The following is a 19,532-nucleotide window of genomic DNA, read 5'->3' as shown; positions in this document are numbered from 1 at the left end:
CCTTTTCTGATATTAAAGTCTACCACTGGTTTTCTTATTGGTTTATTTTGCTCAACCTTTCTGAACCATTCTGAATCTTACAACATGGAATTAATGTTTGATATTTTTGTCTTCTACTTATTGGCAAGTTTACTTTAATGTGACAGATTTGTTTGGCCTTATTCTAGTTTTAAAAAATAACTTATGTGGCTTGGTTGTGTATACATGTGTTTTTTTTTCTCATAATTAACAGTCTGAATTTTCCTTCTAGCAAACTATTTTAAATGCTTTTTCACAGAATCCCCTAAAATTCTCTATTTCTTAATTCCCTACAATAAGCAATGATAATTTATTCTCCCTAATATCTTAATAATGGGGCATAAAAGCCATTTTCCTATTTCTATATACAAAAGCTGCTAATTTAAATGCTGGTCAGAAGCTGTTCAGCAAAAATAATGACTAAAAACTCACACTTATTTCACTTTTAGTTCTAGAGGACTTAGAAAACTTTGCTTACAGCATGGTACTAATGAGGTGGAAATTAAGGGATCAGAGATTAGTGTGGGCCAGTTAAATTGGTTTTACTCTATGGATGGAGTACTTTACGCAAGCTTAAAATATCAATGACTGAAAAGGTGTAAATGGATCAACACAAATTTATTGTCACTACTGAGAAACAAACTAAAAATGCTTTACAGATAGTTAGTAACAACTTTGTTACTGAAGAACAGTATAGGAACAAGGACCATCACAATGTACATTAAATTCTACCAAAATAAGTACGTGGTTCCAAGGGAATAATCTCAGACTAGTATCATGCTAGAATATGTAAGGCAATCAGACAAGTCATGGGATAAATCTTATTTCCAGTTCATTTCAATCTTAAACATATCAGTAGTTCCTACCAATAGGTGGGCTGGTTCTATTTCCCAGGGAAGGTGATCAAGGGAATGTAAACCTGTTCAGTTCTCAGTTCCAGCTTTGCACAATGGCCAAGCAGTAGCAGGGTTTCCATAACCACAGCTGAACTTAGCTGAATACCACAGCTCTCCAAATCAACAAGCCAGCCCGCCACTACCATCTACCTCAAGCACAAGGGCCCATCGCTATACTGGCCACACCAAAGCATGCTTCCACCCTCGGAAGACTTCAACTTTTTTTTCCATTTAACTCCTGTTCGTTGCTCGAGACTCAGTCATATTTTTTTGACTCCTTCTTCTGCCTAGTTTTAATTAAAGTGCCCTCAACTGCACTGCCAAAATACTGATATTCTCCTCCCGCACAAACCCCCAACATAATACTTGTTTTTCTACTCTCTTCCTCATCAGACTATGAACTTTATAAAAGCAGGAATTCCAGAGTACTCAGCTCCTATTATGTATGGTTTGGCATAAAATGTATTCTTTACACATCTACTGAATAAACAGCATCCCTAAAAGCCAAGACTTTAAGACAGCTGTTTTGCTAGCAAAGAGATGTCTAGCAAGATGTTTAACAGTCCATCACTACCATTAACAACTTGAAATACATGTCATTCTGGCTGAGAAATCTGTTGAACCTTAGTACAAAAAGGATAATACTTCTCTTTTCTTTTTTTCAGACAGTGTCTCCCTAAGTTGCTGAGGTTGGCTTTGAACTCACAATCCTCCTGCCTCAGCCTCACACGATACTAAGGTTACAAGTGTGCACCACTACACCCAGCACAGGGCAGTACTTTTTTATTGTCACAGACTTGATTTTATTGTCTTTTCCTTTGCTCTGGCCACCTTTAAAAAAAAAAAAAAAAAAAAAAGGTTGTAATAAGACAATGTCCCAGAAATTGTCTATTTCCTTTCAATGATGTAGACAGAGAGAATGAATCCACTCACAATTAGCAGATAAATAGCCTACCAGGAGCAATAAGCCAAAGGTTTAAGGGGTTTCACCAGACACCTGGCCCTGGCCCAGTGACCCACAGTGTACTTCTTCCACGTATGGCCTCCAACAGTTCATCTGTATTGTGAAGAGGCAGCATAGGTACTGGTTGGGATCAGTCACTCTAATATCAAACAGATGAGCTTGAATCCAGGTAGACACTTCATAACTACGACTTTGAGCAAGTTAATCTGTAACCATTTCCTTACTTTAAAATGGATAAATACCAACCTTAGTTGTTGAGAAATAAATGCTTATAGATGGCATATAATAATCACTTGGTAAATATTCTCCATTATCATTATAAAGGACAGCAGATAGGTTCTAGTGGTTTCAAAGGCATATATCTAAGTGACCCTAGAATATTCCCCTCTGGGGCAGCTACTCCCTTCCCTAAGAGGTTCCTGAGGAGGATTGGATTAGTGTGTGTTCAGCTGAATGAGGGACTAGGGCAATGACTCCAGTGGACCTGTTTTATTTTGGCTGTCCCGCATGTGAGGTACCTTCCTGTGTTTGCTAGTTTCCCATCTCCAGTGGAAGTTAAACACTGCAGAAGGCTTCTCACTTTCTACGGCTAGGACATGACTACTAGGCATACCCACCTACCCTAGATATTGAATTAGAAATTAGTAATTTGAAGGAGCCAGGTACATATAAGGTCCCTTCTGAATGGAACCCCTACATGTCCAGGGCAGCAAGCAGAGATGGCCAAGCGGGAGGGCCAGTGTCTAAAACCTCAGTAAGTAACGAGTGAAAAGAGCATGTGATGGGGGAGGGTACTGTTCAAGCCTGACTTTTCATGAATAGCAGCTCTACCCTCTAGTCTACAGGGTGATCTCTTAGATTCTAATCTGATTAGCAAATCCTACCTTATGATTTGGAGAAACTCCTGGGTAGGATGGGCACTTGTAAAGAAGCATAGGAGACCCTGAATATGCTTTCCTCAAAGCTTACAATAATTATTAATGAATCTAAGTGCCTCGTTCTAAACCCATGCTTTAAGTTGATGCACTAAGGTGGTAGGGCAAAGGAATTCATTAGCCTATGGGCATCAATTAAAATAACAGGTGGAGTCAGAGACAAGACATCCAGTCTGTGCTGGACTCACCTACCAACCAATCTGTTTGCTTGTGCAAATGGAGAAAGTGCAAACCACTTCCTTCTAAAATTCTTCCTTTTCTGACCTTGCTCCCGATAAAGAAAGTAGTCTAACACCAGCATCATAAAGATCAACCCAAGGGCTAAATATTCGAAGTGAAAAGTTACTGCTGAACCCAGCAAGAACAACTTCAATGGTGACAAGGGTAACAGGCAGGTTTTATAGTAGTTCTCACCCCTTGCTGCAGTTTTTAAAAGCATAGTCTGTTCCCTCTTTCTCTGATATAATTGGTCCAGTTGGGGAATTCAACTTTTATTAATGCTCTCCAGGTGATCCCCATGTGCACCTGGGGTTAAAAAAAAAAACCCACTGCTTCAGTGGACTGCAGAATGAGTGGACTCACAGGTAAGGGTGGTATACTTCCGTGGTCTTCAATGGTAGCAGGGGTTCAGAGCTGAGGAATTTTTGTTTGAAGAGAGTCTTTTTTAACACATTAGAATGTAAAGCTGTGTGTGAGTGGAGAGGCTGTAGCCAGAGTGAGAGTGCAAGGGGTAGAGAAAGGTTCTCCTGGGCAGGATGGGCACTTGTAAGAACAGGCGAAAACATGTGCATGGGAGGACGAGTGAGCAAGAAGTGCTGCCTAGTGCTGCCTCAGAGAAGGTGGAGGTAACAAGGATTTGGAATGGCTGTGTAAAAACTCCTACCAACAGGAGAGGTGTTGACTGAGATTAAAAATGGAGCAATCCAATCTCAATCACCATGATTTTGGGGTGGCATCAGTTTGCTTGGTCATAAAATTTCTTCCATGGACTACCAGGAGGAACAAGATATAGAATCTATACACAGTAAAGCAGGTTGATTTTAAGTTAAACCTACCACGGCCATTTTAAAGTTTTCTAATATTTGCTTTCACTTTTCCAATTAAAAATATTTGACTGAACAGGCTGCAAGGGTCACAATTTTCAGAGAATGAAAACATTTATCTACATAATTCATATCATAAAGGGCTTCTTGATAATTTCTAGTAAAACTGAGTATTTTTGGCCAGAGGTAGTTTTAACTGATCTTTAAGGAGGAAAAGAAAAATTGGTGTAGACTGCAACAATTGAAATGACATTTAAATAACGCATCATAAACACCTAAGGAAACATATTACAGAACTCCTAGTACATCTCTGCAAATACAAGGACTCCTTAACCACACATATCTTCTGAAAGGGGACTTGGTTTCCTAGGCTTTGGCAACAAGCTAGGATCCAGCCTAATTACTAAAAATAAAATACAAAAATGGTCATTATGTCTTTTCGAAGCTTTAAGATTACAGTATCATTTTGAAATGTTGAATCCAGAGTCAGACAACAGAAATAGCATGATATTGCTGTTACGTTTCCAACCCCTGAAGACTCAACTAGCTGCAATGTAAAACAAAGACAAAAGAATGTTAATGGAATTGTGGAAAACTCATTTTTGTATGCTCTGAGGTACTGAGATAAAGCATTAGCAGATGATTACCAAAAACTAAACAGACATTGATTATATGTATGCAATGTACCCTAGGAGTTTTTTCCTTTTTTTTTTTTTTTTTTTTGGTACCAAGGATTGAACCCAGGGGCACTTAACCAGGAAGCCACATCCTCAATCCTTTGTTAAGGCTGGCTTTGAACTTGCTATCCTCCCGTCTCAGCGTTCTGAGTCACTGAGATACAGGCATGCACCACCACACCCAGCCAACTTTTTCATTTTTATAAGCCACACTTTAAAGGATTCATGATTATCATGCTGGATACGTGATATTCCCTTGAAACTAAAATTTAATGAACAAATATGTTAAACCAATAAGTGGTAGTATCTTATACAAATAATGTTTTTACTGTGAATTGTGAAAATGACTATCATTCAAAGGCTAAAAATCTACTGCTATATTTATACCCACTTAAAAAAGGTTATTTCCATCCACCTGAATATGGCCTTGATGCCATTCTCCTCCATATCATCCTTTCTCGATATTTTCAATCTTTCAAGTGCTCGTGGAGGAAAAAACATGGGAAATGAAGACATGAATAATTTCTGCAAAGCAGCATACACAAAACATCCCTTTACTTATACAGGGAAGAAAAGAGCGCCTCAGAGCTTAGGCACCATTAAAACATTTCATTGTGGCAAAACCTGTGGTTCTCAGATGTTGGCATGCACAGGAAGGCAAGCTAAAGGCTTGCTGGGCTAACCCTGTTTTTGATTCAGTAGGTCTGGCAATGAAAACATAATCTAGGGACCATACTCTGAGAACCTCTGCTCTATGCACCTCCCCTTCTCCTTTTGCCTTCCCACATCTTTATCTCGACAAGGTGAGATGGTCAGTGAATATAAGAATGTTTTAATATTACATCAGGATCTTTCAATACTATACTTTGGAAATTTCTTAGTCACCAAATCTGACCATTGTGCTAAGTGATTTACACAAAATTTTTTTTTATGACCATAATCTCTTTTACCTGGCTTATTAAAAATCTTATAATCCACACTCCAACAACATTGCTCATCATCTTTATTTTGCTATCATAGTGATGTTTCCAGGAGAACACATCTGTGTCCTTTGTTTAGCACCTGGTGGTAGAACTTACCATTTTCCTCACCTTTGCCTTCTATTGTAGTTTTCTTTTTATTTTTTAAAAATATTATTTTAGTTATACTTGGACACAATACCTTTATTTTATTTATTCATTTCTATGCGGTGCTGAGGATCAAACCCAGCGCCTCACACATGCTAGGCGAGCGCTCTACCAGTGAGTCCCAACCTCAGCCCCTCTATTGTAGTTTTCTGATGGATTAGGAACTCCACTGACTATTGCCTGCAAGAGTAATTCTGCTAAGAGGAATAAGAGATAAGGAAATACTGACAAGTAAAATTGGCAGCTCAAGCATCAGCAAAGAAAGCAGCCGACAAGAGCAAATTATCCCCACCACCATCCCACAACCCATGACCCATCTAAACTATGTCTCAACCAGATTGCATCCACAGCTGTGTAAGCCATTCTGCCCTTAGCTCAGGTAAGATTCACAAGACACAGGACACTGCACATAGCTTCTAACGTGGAGACTTTCACACAGCCTTCACTCTCAGGAAGCGGGGGTAGGAAACTGTGGCTTGGAACCACAGTAATGAAAACCAAAGAAAGCAAAGACCTAAAATGAATCATGCATCACCAGGAACCTTCACCTGGAGCCCAAGTGAAGCACCAAGCACATCAGCGAAGACTGAACCAGTCTAGCTCCTTTGTTGCAACACTGGCTTTCTCAACTCCAAGTGGCTTCAGGGATAACTCAGCAGCATCAGAACTTTCTAGGCCAAGGGAGAATGATATATAGCTATGTGCATAGCATCTCTAATCCTGAAATGCAGAGCTATGTCAGATTAAACTATCTGAGATTCTTAACTAGAATAATTACTGTTCTAGGTGTTAAGCTTTATTTAACAAAGTATGCCAACCACAAGCACAGCAGATTAAGCTTTACTTCAGTTTTGGGTCATATGGCTGCAAGAACTAGCTTGCTTGGAGCCTATTTCACAGCCCAGAAAAACAGTATTATCCGAAATCTGTAACTAAAATTGATTTCTAAAAAACTCAAGGCTAAATGTGGCCTATTTTCCAACCACCTACCACTCAGTAAAAATTATATTCTGCCTCCTCCACATTTGGAACCATGTAAACAGCTACTAATTTCCTCTTCTGATCAAGTCTTACCAACAAGTGAAACAGAGTTTTGATACAAATTAAGTTTTTCCTTTAAAATATTGCATCCGAGAAACAATGTGAAATTCCCCTAAACTCATAAGTAAAACTTACTTTTTTATGAATGGTCCTCATGCAAGTGGATAATGTCTTGACTTCTACCCATTGTGGAACACACATAAGAACAGAGTTCAGAGAATTTGTGTAGCCAGACCCAGAAATAAAAAACCATGAAACTCAGCTTCAGTTATACTTTTGATCAGATCAAACATGTGAGTTCATGATTATTCTCAAAGTATGTCCTGCTTTCATTTTTTTTTCAAAACTGATTACAAAATCTGATTTTGAAACTACATCTTTTCTCAAAAGGCAACAGATTTGTCTTAATTTATAACATTGTATAATATATTAAAATTTAAGATATAAAATACACTTGATTCCATGGTGAGCCTCTGGTATTGGTTAATACAAAAAAACAAGCAGAATAAGTTGATTAATAATTTTGCATGCACATTCAGCACCTTAAAATGAGGAGCACAATTTGCCACTCTGTATTGGAAAGTATTTGTGTGCTTAAATTTCTATTCTCACAGTCAACTAATTTTATCTTCTCATTTATTACAGGTAGATGTTGCATTCTTGAGTGAGTGCTGCTGAAAGTATTCAAACTACATAGCAAAGCATGCCCAAGACAGATGATAAACATTCATGGCAAACTGTTTCATAAACATGGGTCTAAGACTGATTATTTGGGTCTACAAAGGAAAAAACAGATTATAACCCAAGGGAGAAAAGTCTGAAACTATGGAATTTTAGTCCTGGCTTAGTCATGTGATAGGCAAGTCACTCAACTCCATGACTGTTTTCATCTCTGTAAAATGGCATAACTTCACAGAGATGTTTAAAATGTAAATAAGGCTGCATATATAAATTATTTTAAATCATAGGTAGAAAGGTAGGCAACATGTCATTAAAAAAAGATGCTGGAACACCTTTGCACCTGAACTGTAGAGGTCTTACCAGGTCATGACATGACCAATCTCTGCATGAATCACAGAGCTTGGCACTAACAAAAAAAGTTATATCCACAGATTTCTCCCTTAAATCAAACTATGTAGGCTGGATTAATGTGCCCCTGGCCACTATGGGGAGATAGCACACGGCCACAAAACCTACCTTCTTCATTAAGAAAATTCAGCAGTGCCATTTTATATAGAATAGACATTACGTTCTCTACATTTCTTGAGTATAGCCTTAGACTTCTGTCGGTACACTCACTCCTGCCTGAGAGCCAGGGATGATTCCCAGGGTGCTGGGCTGGCTTCAGTCATTCCAAGATCTCCACCAGCCCCTCCCTCATTTTCCTTGTTATGGTTAATTGTCATGTTCTCAGTCTTACATAAAGTGCTATGTAAACTCATCTTCAAGTTCCCCCTTTTCAACTAGATTCATACCCGTCCACCTGCCCTCCTCATTCACCAAGACACTCTGGAGTTTCTACTGATAAGAACAATTTTTAAAGGGTACACAATAAAACAACCCACTATTATATTCTGTGTGGGAGGAAGAGAGAATCACACTTTGGGGGAAGGAGGTGCTGCTCCACTCAGCACCTCTTTTTAAGACAGAAAATATCCAGGTGCTGGGGTGGATGGATGCTCCTCTCCCATGTGACCATAGCGGTGAGCATTTAACAAACAGTCTCCATGTATTTCAGAGTAAAAACACTCAATTCGTACAAAAAAAAAGAGCCCTTCTGTCAACCAGGCCCCTGAATGACACTCTTGATAATACTTTTTGAGAAAGTGTGGCTTTTCTCCAGCAGCTCCAGGCAATCACTTATTCCTCATTTTGACAAAGTAGCTTCCAACTTCAGGCACGACTGTATATCTACCTCTGCATGCAGCTGAGCCGTCATAAACACGCCAACTTTAAAGGTATGTCAAAAAGACACTTTTTCTCACCAAAGTATGGCCCCGAGAAGCCATAATTATAATAGAGTATAAATTTCTGCTATAGGTTACTGACTTATAACACTAGCAATAAAGTCCCACTTAGAACATAAAGGCTTACACTGTAACATGAAGTAGACACAATCCATGACTATTTTAAGTTTGCTGTACACCTAAACCATCTTCCTCATCTTTAAGTATGGATACATCCTCTTTCACTAAAACATAAACTTTGAAGATGAGGTGAAGTACCATGCAGCTGCTGCTGATCCCATTAGATCATCTGCAGAAAAACTGAAGTTCCCAACCGCCACACTGCTGGTGTCTCTTTTTAGAACATGACAGATACAGCTTATTGGCACTCTGAATGAATCAAGACCTGGCTCCAAGGTGAACTTAATCTCCTGCAAACACAATTCCATTTAGGAATGTGGAACTGGCTGCAAATTTGGGACTTCATCAAGTGATATTAAAAGCTCTTCACAAAAGGTATGCAAAAGCAGTTATCAGTTTTTCAAGAACAAAGACATACCTGCAAAAAGGCAACAGCTCTGTAAATGGAGCTATAGGTAAATGATAGGACAGCAATAATGTACCAGAGATGGGGCATAATAGGATGAGGATGACCTTTTTTTTTTTTTTTTCTTTTTTTTCTCTTTACATTGTTGCCTCAATACTTCACTAGCTTAAAAAAAAAAGATTCCCACAACATGATTTTCTAAGAGTTTGCAGCTGTGTGAGGAGTCGTCCATCCTGGTGATAAAAAGACTGGAAAGGACTACATGTTAGGAAGGCTAATGCTTCTTTCAACACCAAGTCAGCTCCAGGTGAGTGAACAGTGCTCTCTAGCTGCATCCAGGACTCTTTTCTTGTGGCATTTTAAAAAATGTAGCTGTAATTGAGTCAGTGGCTTTCTCTGTGGCAGAGGTCCTGACCAACCACTCAGGGTGTGGAGTCTTCTGGGCTTGTGCTGGTGGTGTGGCTGGCTCCATCGAATCCAAGTGAACTGGGTGCAACAATAAAAGCAACAAGAAAAACAATCAAGGGGAGACAAAACAGAATGAGAAATCAGAATGAAAAATATTTGGAAATAAAATTTTTTTAATCCTTACATTTTGTGTCCTGTTAACCAAGTGGCCCATAAAGTTTTTTCCTTCCTTCATTCATTCACTCACTCAATTCATGCATATGTACATTCATTCCATTTTGAAACACAGCCTAACTTGCTGAGGCTGGCCTCAGTCTTGTGATGCTTCTGTCTCAGCCTTTTGGTTTCAAGTAGCTGATATTATAAGCATGTGCCAAGGTAACCGGCTCTTTTTTCTCTATGGAAACCAAAAGGCAAGTAAAACCTGAAAAGAAAAATGGGTTCAACTGAACCAATTAATAAATTGGGCAGTACAGATTCATAGTGTAGTAAACATCACTTATTGAACACTTAAGTGCCAGGCACTGTATATCTCTAAATACTGAACACTCATGACCCTATTTCTTAATGCAAATTCTCAGAAGTAGAAATAATCACTTCCATTTTTTGGATCAAGAAACTGAGGCATGGAGAGATCACATAACTTGTTCAGTAATTCAACAAAACTGGTTAAGTAGCAACAGATACTTGATCTACATCCTGTGCTCTTTATGCCATACCTCAGGCCACCAAGGTGACAGTGTCCCCAACAAATACTATACAAGGAAAATGATACAAAAATAATACAATCAGGCCAGGTGCACACCTGTGATCCCCCCAGCTTGGGAGGCTAAGGCAGGAGAATTATAAGTTCAAAGCCAGCCTCAGCAACAGTGAGGTGCTAAGCAACTCAGTGAGACTCTGTCTCTAAATAAAATACAAAGAAATAGGTTGGGGATGTGGCTCAGTGGTTGAGTGCCCCTGAGTTCAATACCCAGTACCCCAAAAAAACAAAACAAACAAACAAAAAACCCCACAATCAGGCGCAATATTTTTCAACAAAGTTACTAAAGACATTCTGGCAGAATAATCACTACTGGTGCTTGGTTGTGCTGGGTGTTTCAGAATATTCAGGATTCTGGATCCTATCTACTGAATGCCAATAGCATTTCCCCGCCTCCTACTATGACAACCAAACATTTTCTTCACATTTCCAAATGTCTCTAAACAGAGTAGTACAAACTACCATTGTCACCACTCACTCCATTGAGAACAAATATAACAAAATACAGTAAAGTTTAAATTTTACCCTATCACTCAATAATCCTACTCTCAGAAATGTAACCTAGAATAGTAATTTTCAAACTTGAATTGAAAAATTAACTTAATGGGTCATGACCAGTATTCCCTTTTTCTTTCCTCAGTGAAAAAAAAAAGAAAATATCAGAACATACCCTGAATTTATTTCAGATTTACATGTACATCACAAACATATTCAAACACAAATTTTTTACTACAGTCAAATATAAAAGCATCTTGAAAGCTCTTACTTTATAGCACATACACAAAAGTTTTTAAAATCAATGACTATGTAAAATGTATTTGGAATCTCAACTATAGCAGCAAGAAATACATATGAACAGTTCAAATCTATCTTTATGTCTCTCACTCTAACACACACACACATACACACACACACACACTCACACAAACTCATGCATACATATTCATATTTAACAGAAAATAAAATTCACCACAGTGAAACATTAACCCTCAAAAAAAAAAATCAGTGGTTTTTTTTTGTTTTTTTTTTTTGTGTGTGTGTGTGTTCCCTTTTAAAATTTTAATTTAAAATTTTTTGCAGAAGTGGGGATTAAATTCAGGCAGGGCCTCACCCACGCTAGGCCAGCATTCTACCCAACCCTGGTACTGAGGATTGAACGCAGTGCCTCACATATGTGAGGCAAGTGCTCTACCACTGAGCCCCAGCCCTAGCCCCTAATTGTCATTTTTTATTATGATAAAATATTTATTCATAATATTTACTGTCTTAACCATTTTTAAGCAGAGTTTAGTAGTATTAAGTTCATTTTATACCATCACTGCATCTACATTGCCAGAAATCTCAAATGGCAACTCTGCAACCATTAAGCAATAACTGCCTATTCTCTTCCTTCCCTGGGTTCAATCCCCAGCACTGGAAAAAGGGGAGGGGGTGGGTACCATGTGTTTTACTTTGTGAAGAAATGGAATTTGCATGCCAGCAGCTCTGATTTACTTCTCTGATAAAGAAAATCATTTCAAGGAAATGAAGCCTGGTTTTCAACCAAGTTATGTTCCTTTAAGCTACTTAGTCTCAAATTTGGGAGAAAATAATCATTTTTTTTTCTTTTCCAAGTACACTTGTAAGAGCATATTCAGAAGTTCACTTTAACATGAGATCCAGACTTGCTGGGCAATCCCTATCCTGGCCATCAGTCTTGGAAGCAGGTTTGCATGCTTACTCACTAAGGTCCAGGGTGTGGCTCTGTGCACTAGATACCTGCATTCAATAAAGGGTGGGGCGGGGGAGGGATTAAAAAGAAGAAAATAAAGGTGCTGCTCTTTCAAGAAGGTTCTACATAAATAGCATTATGAAAGGGGTCTTTTCATGGCCTTTTGTTACTATTAGACAAAAAGACAAAGAAGACTCACTGTTCCTTCTCACTCTTTACCTCTATAGCCTTATTAATATCTTTAAATTCAGTCAATTTCAACTCAAAACTTTCTACCAGAGGGGGAGGGAGGAAAGAGAAAAGATTTGTGGCTGCATGTTTAAGAAAGAAGCTGAATTCATCACAATGACAGGGGAGAGTGTTGGCAGAGATCTGAGCTATTTATTCTTTTAGGAAAATCCTATAAAGAATGACACAAGGAAGCCTCTATCTGCAGTCTTGTTCATCACACTGGTGAAGAGTCCGATAACAGATGTATGCAGGAGCGTGATTTAGTGCCAGGAGCTGGCCTCTGATGTGTATTAATACAGCGGCAAAGCAGGACGCACCTCTCTTCATCACTCATTTCTATAAAAGAGGTGGAATCCGAGATGGCCCGATGTTAGGCAGAGCAAGCCCATTTGTTCTACTGACTGATGGCGCAGGCTTGGGCTATGTCCTTCACCTCCATGGGGCACTCAGGTTGTAGGTAGAAAAAAAAATGCTCAGTGAAGCAGGGCTTAGTCAACAAGTGAGATGAGAGCAGTTGGGTTCAGTAGGGGAAATGTTTAACGCTAAGGTCTTGTTTAATTCCCCCACTACATTTCCTGATTTGAATATGGAATAAGTATTTTATACTCATCCCAATGGTTCTGTTTTTATAAAGAATTAAAAGCTAAAAAAAAGAAATTGATATTAAGGAGAAAAAAAGATAACAGAGGAAGTTTTGTTTAATACTTCAAATACCACAGACTGGATGAGGACATGGGTTTTGATGTAGGGTCACAATCTGGAACCAATTCTGCCGTATATTAAAAACCAGAACATCCACAGTGTTTAGAGGGCAGCTCTACAGGCACTAGACTCTAATATTAATCAATCATGTGAACTTGCAGAAATGATTTAAGCCTCAGTTTTCTCATATATAAATGGGAATAAAAATAGTATCTATCTTATGAAGATGTTGCATAGTTTAAATGAAATAATGCATGCAAAGTATTCAGTGAAGAGCCTGGCCATATGGCCATATGAAAAGCACTATAAAAACATCATAATCATTAAACCTGTATTGTCCTATATGAACCACCAACAGGCAATCATCTCAAACAGAAGCTCAAAGAGGTTGATACCAGAGTATGCTGAAACTCACTAAGTAAAGGCAGGCAGGCAGAATTCCATACCTGACTAAGGTTTACTCTTCATTCAGCTGTCAATCATGCTATACTGTATGGTACAGACTGAGTATCCCTTTCTAAAGATGCTTGGGACCAGAGTGTTTCCGATTTGAGATTTTTTTTTCAGATTTTGGAACATTTGCATATATGGAACATTTAGGATGGAACCCAAGTTCAAACAACAAAATTCATTTTTATTTTATGAACACTTTATATGCATAGCCTAAAAGTAACTTATACAATATTTTTACTGCATCTGCATTTTGGCTGCAACCTGTCACATGAGATCAAGTGTAGAATAATCCATTTATGGTGTATCACGTCAATGCTCAGAAAAGTTTCAGATTTTGGAGCATTTCAGATTTCAGATTTTTTAATTTGGGGTGTTCAATCTGTATTTTCTAAGGAGAATAAAACAATTTATTATGTGCTCAATATCCAATGTATATTTTTAACAGTACTGGATTTGAACCCAAGTCCTTACATGTGGTAGGCAATGCTCTACCATTGAGCTACATTCCCAGCCTTTCTTTTAAATTTTATTTTGAGATAGGGTATCACTAAATTGCCCAGGCTGGCCTTAAACTTGCAATCCTTCTACCTCAGTCTCCCAAATATCTTTAATATCTGACATTTTAAACAATATGCAATGTAGTCAATTACATAAATCTTAAATGTCTAGCTCAAAAATCTTCACAGAAATTATGCAGATATATAAATATCCAGGTAATCCCTACCTGGTTCATGATATGTAGCATTTCCAGCACCCCAGGTTTTTTGGTATTCTTTCTTGGTCATTACCTCCCACACCAAATATAACCACTATTTTGGCTCCTACCAACTAGTATTAGTTTTGAACAGCAAACTAAAAAGTTTTAACCTGAAAAAATTGTTTTTTTATTAAAAATTTCATGACTTGTAAAATACTACCACTCTACTATACATAAAGATAATAAGACTGTATCACACTACACACAAAAATAAGAATGTAAATGAAACCACAATTCCCTGTCTACTTACCAAACTGCCACCCCAAATGAATTTTCATTAACACGAACCCAATTTCCTGTCTATGCCAGAACAAGAGCCAGATAACTGAAGACTGCTAATAGTGGAATATAAGGTTTCAAAATCTAGAAAGCCACATGACAAAGTGAAAGGTACAGACTTTGGGATTAGAGAGAATGGGGCAGATTACTTCTCACAATCTGTTTTCCTATGTAAAATGGGAATAAAATGACCTACCTAATTTGTAAAGATTACACAAAAAGGTATATGAAACACATAATATAATTTAGTCCCTGAAACAAAGAAGGTACTCAATAACTGGTAACTACATATAATCACCTGCACTGGGGCTGGATAGAGATGCTGCAGCCACAGGTTTCCGTTTCCTCTTGATGTCACGTGAACATGGTGGTCCCCAATGTACATTTGGCTGCCTGCAGAAATGAAAAGAGAAAATATGCTTTTAACTTTGTACTTCTTATTGTCTGAAAGACATTATGTTTAACCCAGAAGAAATCCATGACCCGTTACAAACCAAACGGGCACCATGTGTCATTGAGCCTTAGCACAAGATTATTCAGAAATTAATCAAAATTCACTCTTTACCCATAATACACACCACTCTATAAATATTTTTACCTGCTCTCAGAGTAGCAGACATTCAAGATTAATTTCAATAAATGTTTTATTACATGCTGATTTTTATAAAATTATTTTTCATGAAAATGATAACTGCAATTGTTCTAAATTCACTAATGAAATACCTACTCCCAAGTGATAATATATTGAAAAGTTTAATGCTGCATGAACATAGATATTTGCAGAATTTTAATAGGAAGTTTAACCCTTCTTCTACTACATATCTGGATTTTTAATACTATCTATATCACAAGTTAAATAAATTGGTGTCTGAGACTTTTTTAAAAATATATTTGTAGTTGGACAATACCTTTATTTATTTATTTTTATGTGGTGCTGAGAATCGAACCCAGGGCCTTGCATGTGCTAGGTGAGCACTCTACAACTGAACCACAATCCCAGCTCAGTTTCTGAGACTTTTAAAAATATAAATTATGTACCAATATTGTGCTCCCTCATCCAAATATTTAGTTTATTTTTAAAAACAATAGACTGAGAACTTAAATCTTGGGGGGAAAAAAGATTCTCTGAAAGATGATAGACTTAACAATGAAATAGCTTATATACTATTTTAGTTCCTCACTGTTCCTCACTTTCTCCTTTCTCTTGTACTAGACAGATCCTGCCCCTGTTAAAGGACCAAGTAGAGTTTCACCTTTACATAAACCTTTCAAACATCTAAGGCCTTATCTACCATGAGTCATTACTTAACTGGTGTACATATATCTTGTTTTCCTAAGAAACTTAATCTCCTGAAATTAAGAACAGGGATCCTGAGAACAAGAACCATATTTATTTATACTTCTTTCACAATTTTCCCATGATCTACCAACATCAGCACAAGGCACATCCTTGATGCTTGTCAGGTACGGATTGACTAGAATAAAAATTTTAGTGAGCTGGGGATAATGATTCAGTGGGAGAACACTTTCTTGGCATAAATGAGGCCCTGAAGTTCCATCCCCAGCACCACAAAAATAAAAAGAATAAAAATTCTAAAAATCAAATGGCCAACAGAATACTAAAAGTGGTTTAAATGATAAATACAGTAAATTTTAAATACGTTTTACCACAGTATTAAAAATTAGCCAAAGTATAAAACGTAAAAAGGAGCTGGGTGCCGCACGTCTATAATCCCACAGCTTGGGAGGCTGAGGCAGAAGGATCAAGAGTTCAAATCCACCCTCAGCAAAAGCAAAGCACTAAGCAATTCAGTGAGACCCTGTCTCTAAATTAAATACAAAATAGGGCTGGGAATATGGCTCAGTGGTCGGATGCCCCTGAGTTCAATCCTTGGTACACCCCCTCACCCTCCCCCGAAAAAAACACATATAAAAATGAATTTAATAAAATTATACAAGATGAACTCCTAATATGTAGTCCCAATTGGGGATCAAGTCTCATGGCTGAATAGTCTTAAAACTAGAACCTCAAATCTAAGAGAACCTAGGTAATAAGGGAATAATAATAAGACAAAAGTCAAATGGACAAATTCTCCTATTCAGCAGGCCCTCAGTCTGGCAATTTCCACAGCGCATGTACACATATGTATGTTTCTCTAAAGAGCAAAAGCTTAAGAGTTGATTCAATTTATAAACAGAAAAATGGAATCTTAGCAAGATTTTCAGAATGCAAAGAATGTTATATGATGAGATTTACAATATAAGGCCAGTGGTCATGAAAATTCCATCCAGATCACCTTTTATCGATCAGTCCCCCCACATGGAAAAAGAGTTCATTTTAAGTTATATACTCCATGAGTAGTTAATTCTCAAAACTGAAATAATTAATTCTGAATAAATGTGTAGAGAAAATAGTTCATTTCTCATATCCTGTGCAAATCCAGGGAATGAGTCTAAATTCAGCATGTTGATTTAGTAATAAATTAACACAGATGACAGAGCATCAAAGTTACTTCTGACTGAACAGAGGTGGTAACTCCCCTTGAAGCCAAGAAACAGGCAGAAAAGAAAGTGGCACTACAAAATTGTGTTCCTCAGCCAAAGAGAGGAGAAAATGTGCAGAAAAGAGTTTCCATTTTTTCCATCAACAAGGTACATGGGAACCAAACTCAACCTCCCAAGAGCTTTTACCTAATTCAGTCATGCTTAGCTGCAAATATTACAGAAAGGGAAATAAAATCAAAAGATAACTGTTTGTATTCATACTTCTTTCTTCTTTAACCAAGCTCACTAAAGAAATCTCCAGAACTCCTCAGAGTAAGTGTTAATACCATTCCTTCAACCCAAACTATGTTATTAGACTTCAGTAAGGTGTGAGACCGAAAGGACTAGAAGGGTTCTTTTTTGGTAATGTTCATTTTCTTGATCTGGATGCTGATTAACTTAGTTGTGACTTTGACAAGTCATCGAGTGTATATTTCTTTGTATACTTTTTTTGTGTATATTTAAAATTTTATTTAAAAATTGCTTCTTTGAGATCAATATTTACAATATTCTGAGTTTTATGTGAAAAGCAAAATGAGAAGCATAAGAGAAGTACTCAAGAGAATGTTAAGACATTAATTCCTAGAAGATCAACTTAGGCCAAACTCAATAACTTAGGCCAAACTCAATAAGTCCTGGTGTTTTTTCTACATTTCCTCCATCATTTTCCCAGCTTTGCATGTTTCATTATGTCAGTAACAAGGTTCAGGGTCCATATTCTAGAATCCTTTATGGATCTAGTTAGTAACACTTACCTCACAATTTTAAGGAAGTAAAAAGATGAAACTATTAATGTACCAAAATGTTCATAAATTTTGGTGTTTTAAAAAACATTTTAGCAAAATGAAAATAAGTATTATCTACCTATTATTATGCACACAAGTTATTAAACGGTATTACACTGTGTAACATTCTCTGGGGGCCACCTGTGGACTCACTGGCTCAGCCAGTCCTCACATTTCCCTGCCTGAAGGTGATGGTTCATCCATGCTCTACTCAGTAACACTAAGCACTTTAGTGTTAACAACTCTACATTGAATGAACCCTGACTACTAAGCCACCAGCCTATTATTTCTCTTGGCAGTAAATTGTCTACATTTACCATGTCATTCCCACTTCTAATTGTTGCCTTGAGCACTCTAAATCCTTCAAATTTTATAAATTCCTCTGGTTAAAACTTAGGAAAAAACTGCCATCTCCTAAAGAAACCAGGTAACAAAGCTTATTAAGACAATAACCTTATTTTGTTGTAATAGTATGTTATTTTTGTGTGGATTGTTTTCTTTCTACTCAGCAGTTTTGGTTCTTTCTCTATTCACTAAGTTTTTACTGAACACCTCCTCTGTACCAAGCATTGTACTAAACCGAGGATACAGTTACAAAGTAGACAATCTCTGCTTTCATGGGTTTTAACCTAGTAGTATGAGCAGCCGCATAGTTTTTCTGGTTACAGGAAACAAATAATGGAGAAAGAGAGGTGGCAATAAAGAGGGGCAAGTTCATTCCTAAAACTCAGCTTAAATATGTCTTTCCTCTTAAAACACTTCTCTCAAGACTCATCTCCAGGTTGAAGAGCTATATATCACAGGAGGCAGAACACAACAGCATAGCTCTGGGCTGAGTAGATGAAGAAAATTTTTCATTTTCTATGTCCCTTCCTATATTTGAGAGGAAAGAAGAGAAACTGTTGAATTGTTACAAAAGGACAATTAGGATATTTTTCTTCTTTTATGATTTTAAGTAAATGCTCATATTTAGGTTGTATTTATAGCCCACATGAGGGCTCCACGTGCTTGGGAAGAACGTCACAGGACAAAGAAGGAAGTGGACTCAGAATAAGCCTGGGAAAAATAAAAAAGAATCTGGGTGCTTGGAGCAAAAGGATGTGAAGGCAACTAGAAGTGGAACCAGTAGGCCGTAGAGCACACCAACAACACCAAAACGGCCCTGCTTGGGAGTAAAGAATATTAAGTGTGGGACTGGATGGGCCCCTCATGTTATTCTGTAGAACCTCAGCATGTGGGTAGGCAATTACTGCAGTCTCCACCTCCTATTCAAGAGGCTTTTCCAGGTTTATTTTAAATTCCCAAATAATTCCATATCATCAAGTGTATACATAAAAATTTAGGAAGGAGAAGAAAAATAAAGAGGTTGATTTCCTCCTCATACCATTTTCATTTAGGCATACGCAACTGCCTGGCTCCCTTTCTTTATAATATATTACTTACTCAATGTGTGTAACTTTTTACCATCACAAAATGGAAACTAAAAAGGAACAATGAAGAAATGAGGTAGCAGAAAGAATTAAAAAAAAAAAAAAAAAAAAGAGTTGAAGCTTCCCCAACACAAAGACCTTTCCTGCAGACAGAAAAGGCAGAAGATTTAACCAGATTTTTAAAAATTCTCTGGCAAGAGAAGTATATAACTATATACTGTTGTTCTTGTACTGCAAACCATGTCCATCAGGGGAAGGATCTTTCAGCCATTCAG

The 19,532-nt window shown here is 37.5% G+C and overlaps 1 protein-coding gene across 4 annotated transcripts in view; it reads right to left on the bottom strand.

Moving 5' to 3' along the window:
- Positions 1-617: 617 nt before the first annotated feature.
- Positions 618-19,532, bottom strand: part of Gpatch2l (G-patch domain containing 2 like) — a 58,139-nt gene continuing 39,224 nt past the window's right edge. For all 4 annotated transcript variants that reach the window (XM_013356871.4, XM_013356872.4, XM_021723805.3 and 1 more), the window contains exons 9-10: positions 14,797-14,891; positions 618-9,680 (exon numbers count right to left, since the gene is read on the bottom strand). In XM_013356871.4, the coding sequence (XP_013212325.1) occupies positions 9,520-9,680; positions 14,797-14,891 (256 nt within the window). In that variant the 3' untranslated portion in view covers positions 618-9,519. The remainder of the gene's footprint in view (positions 9,681-14,796; positions 14,892-19,532) is intronic.

The sequence above is a fragment of the Ictidomys tridecemlineatus genome, chromosome 5 (assembly GCF_052094955.1).
Source record: "Ictidomys tridecemlineatus isolate mIctTri1 chromosome 5, mIctTri1.hap1, whole genome shotgun sequence".
NCBI lineage: Eukaryota > Metazoa > Chordata > Mammalia > Rodentia > Sciuridae > Ictidomys > Ictidomys tridecemlineatus.
This window is presented reverse-complemented; position numbering and strand designations above follow the sequence as displayed.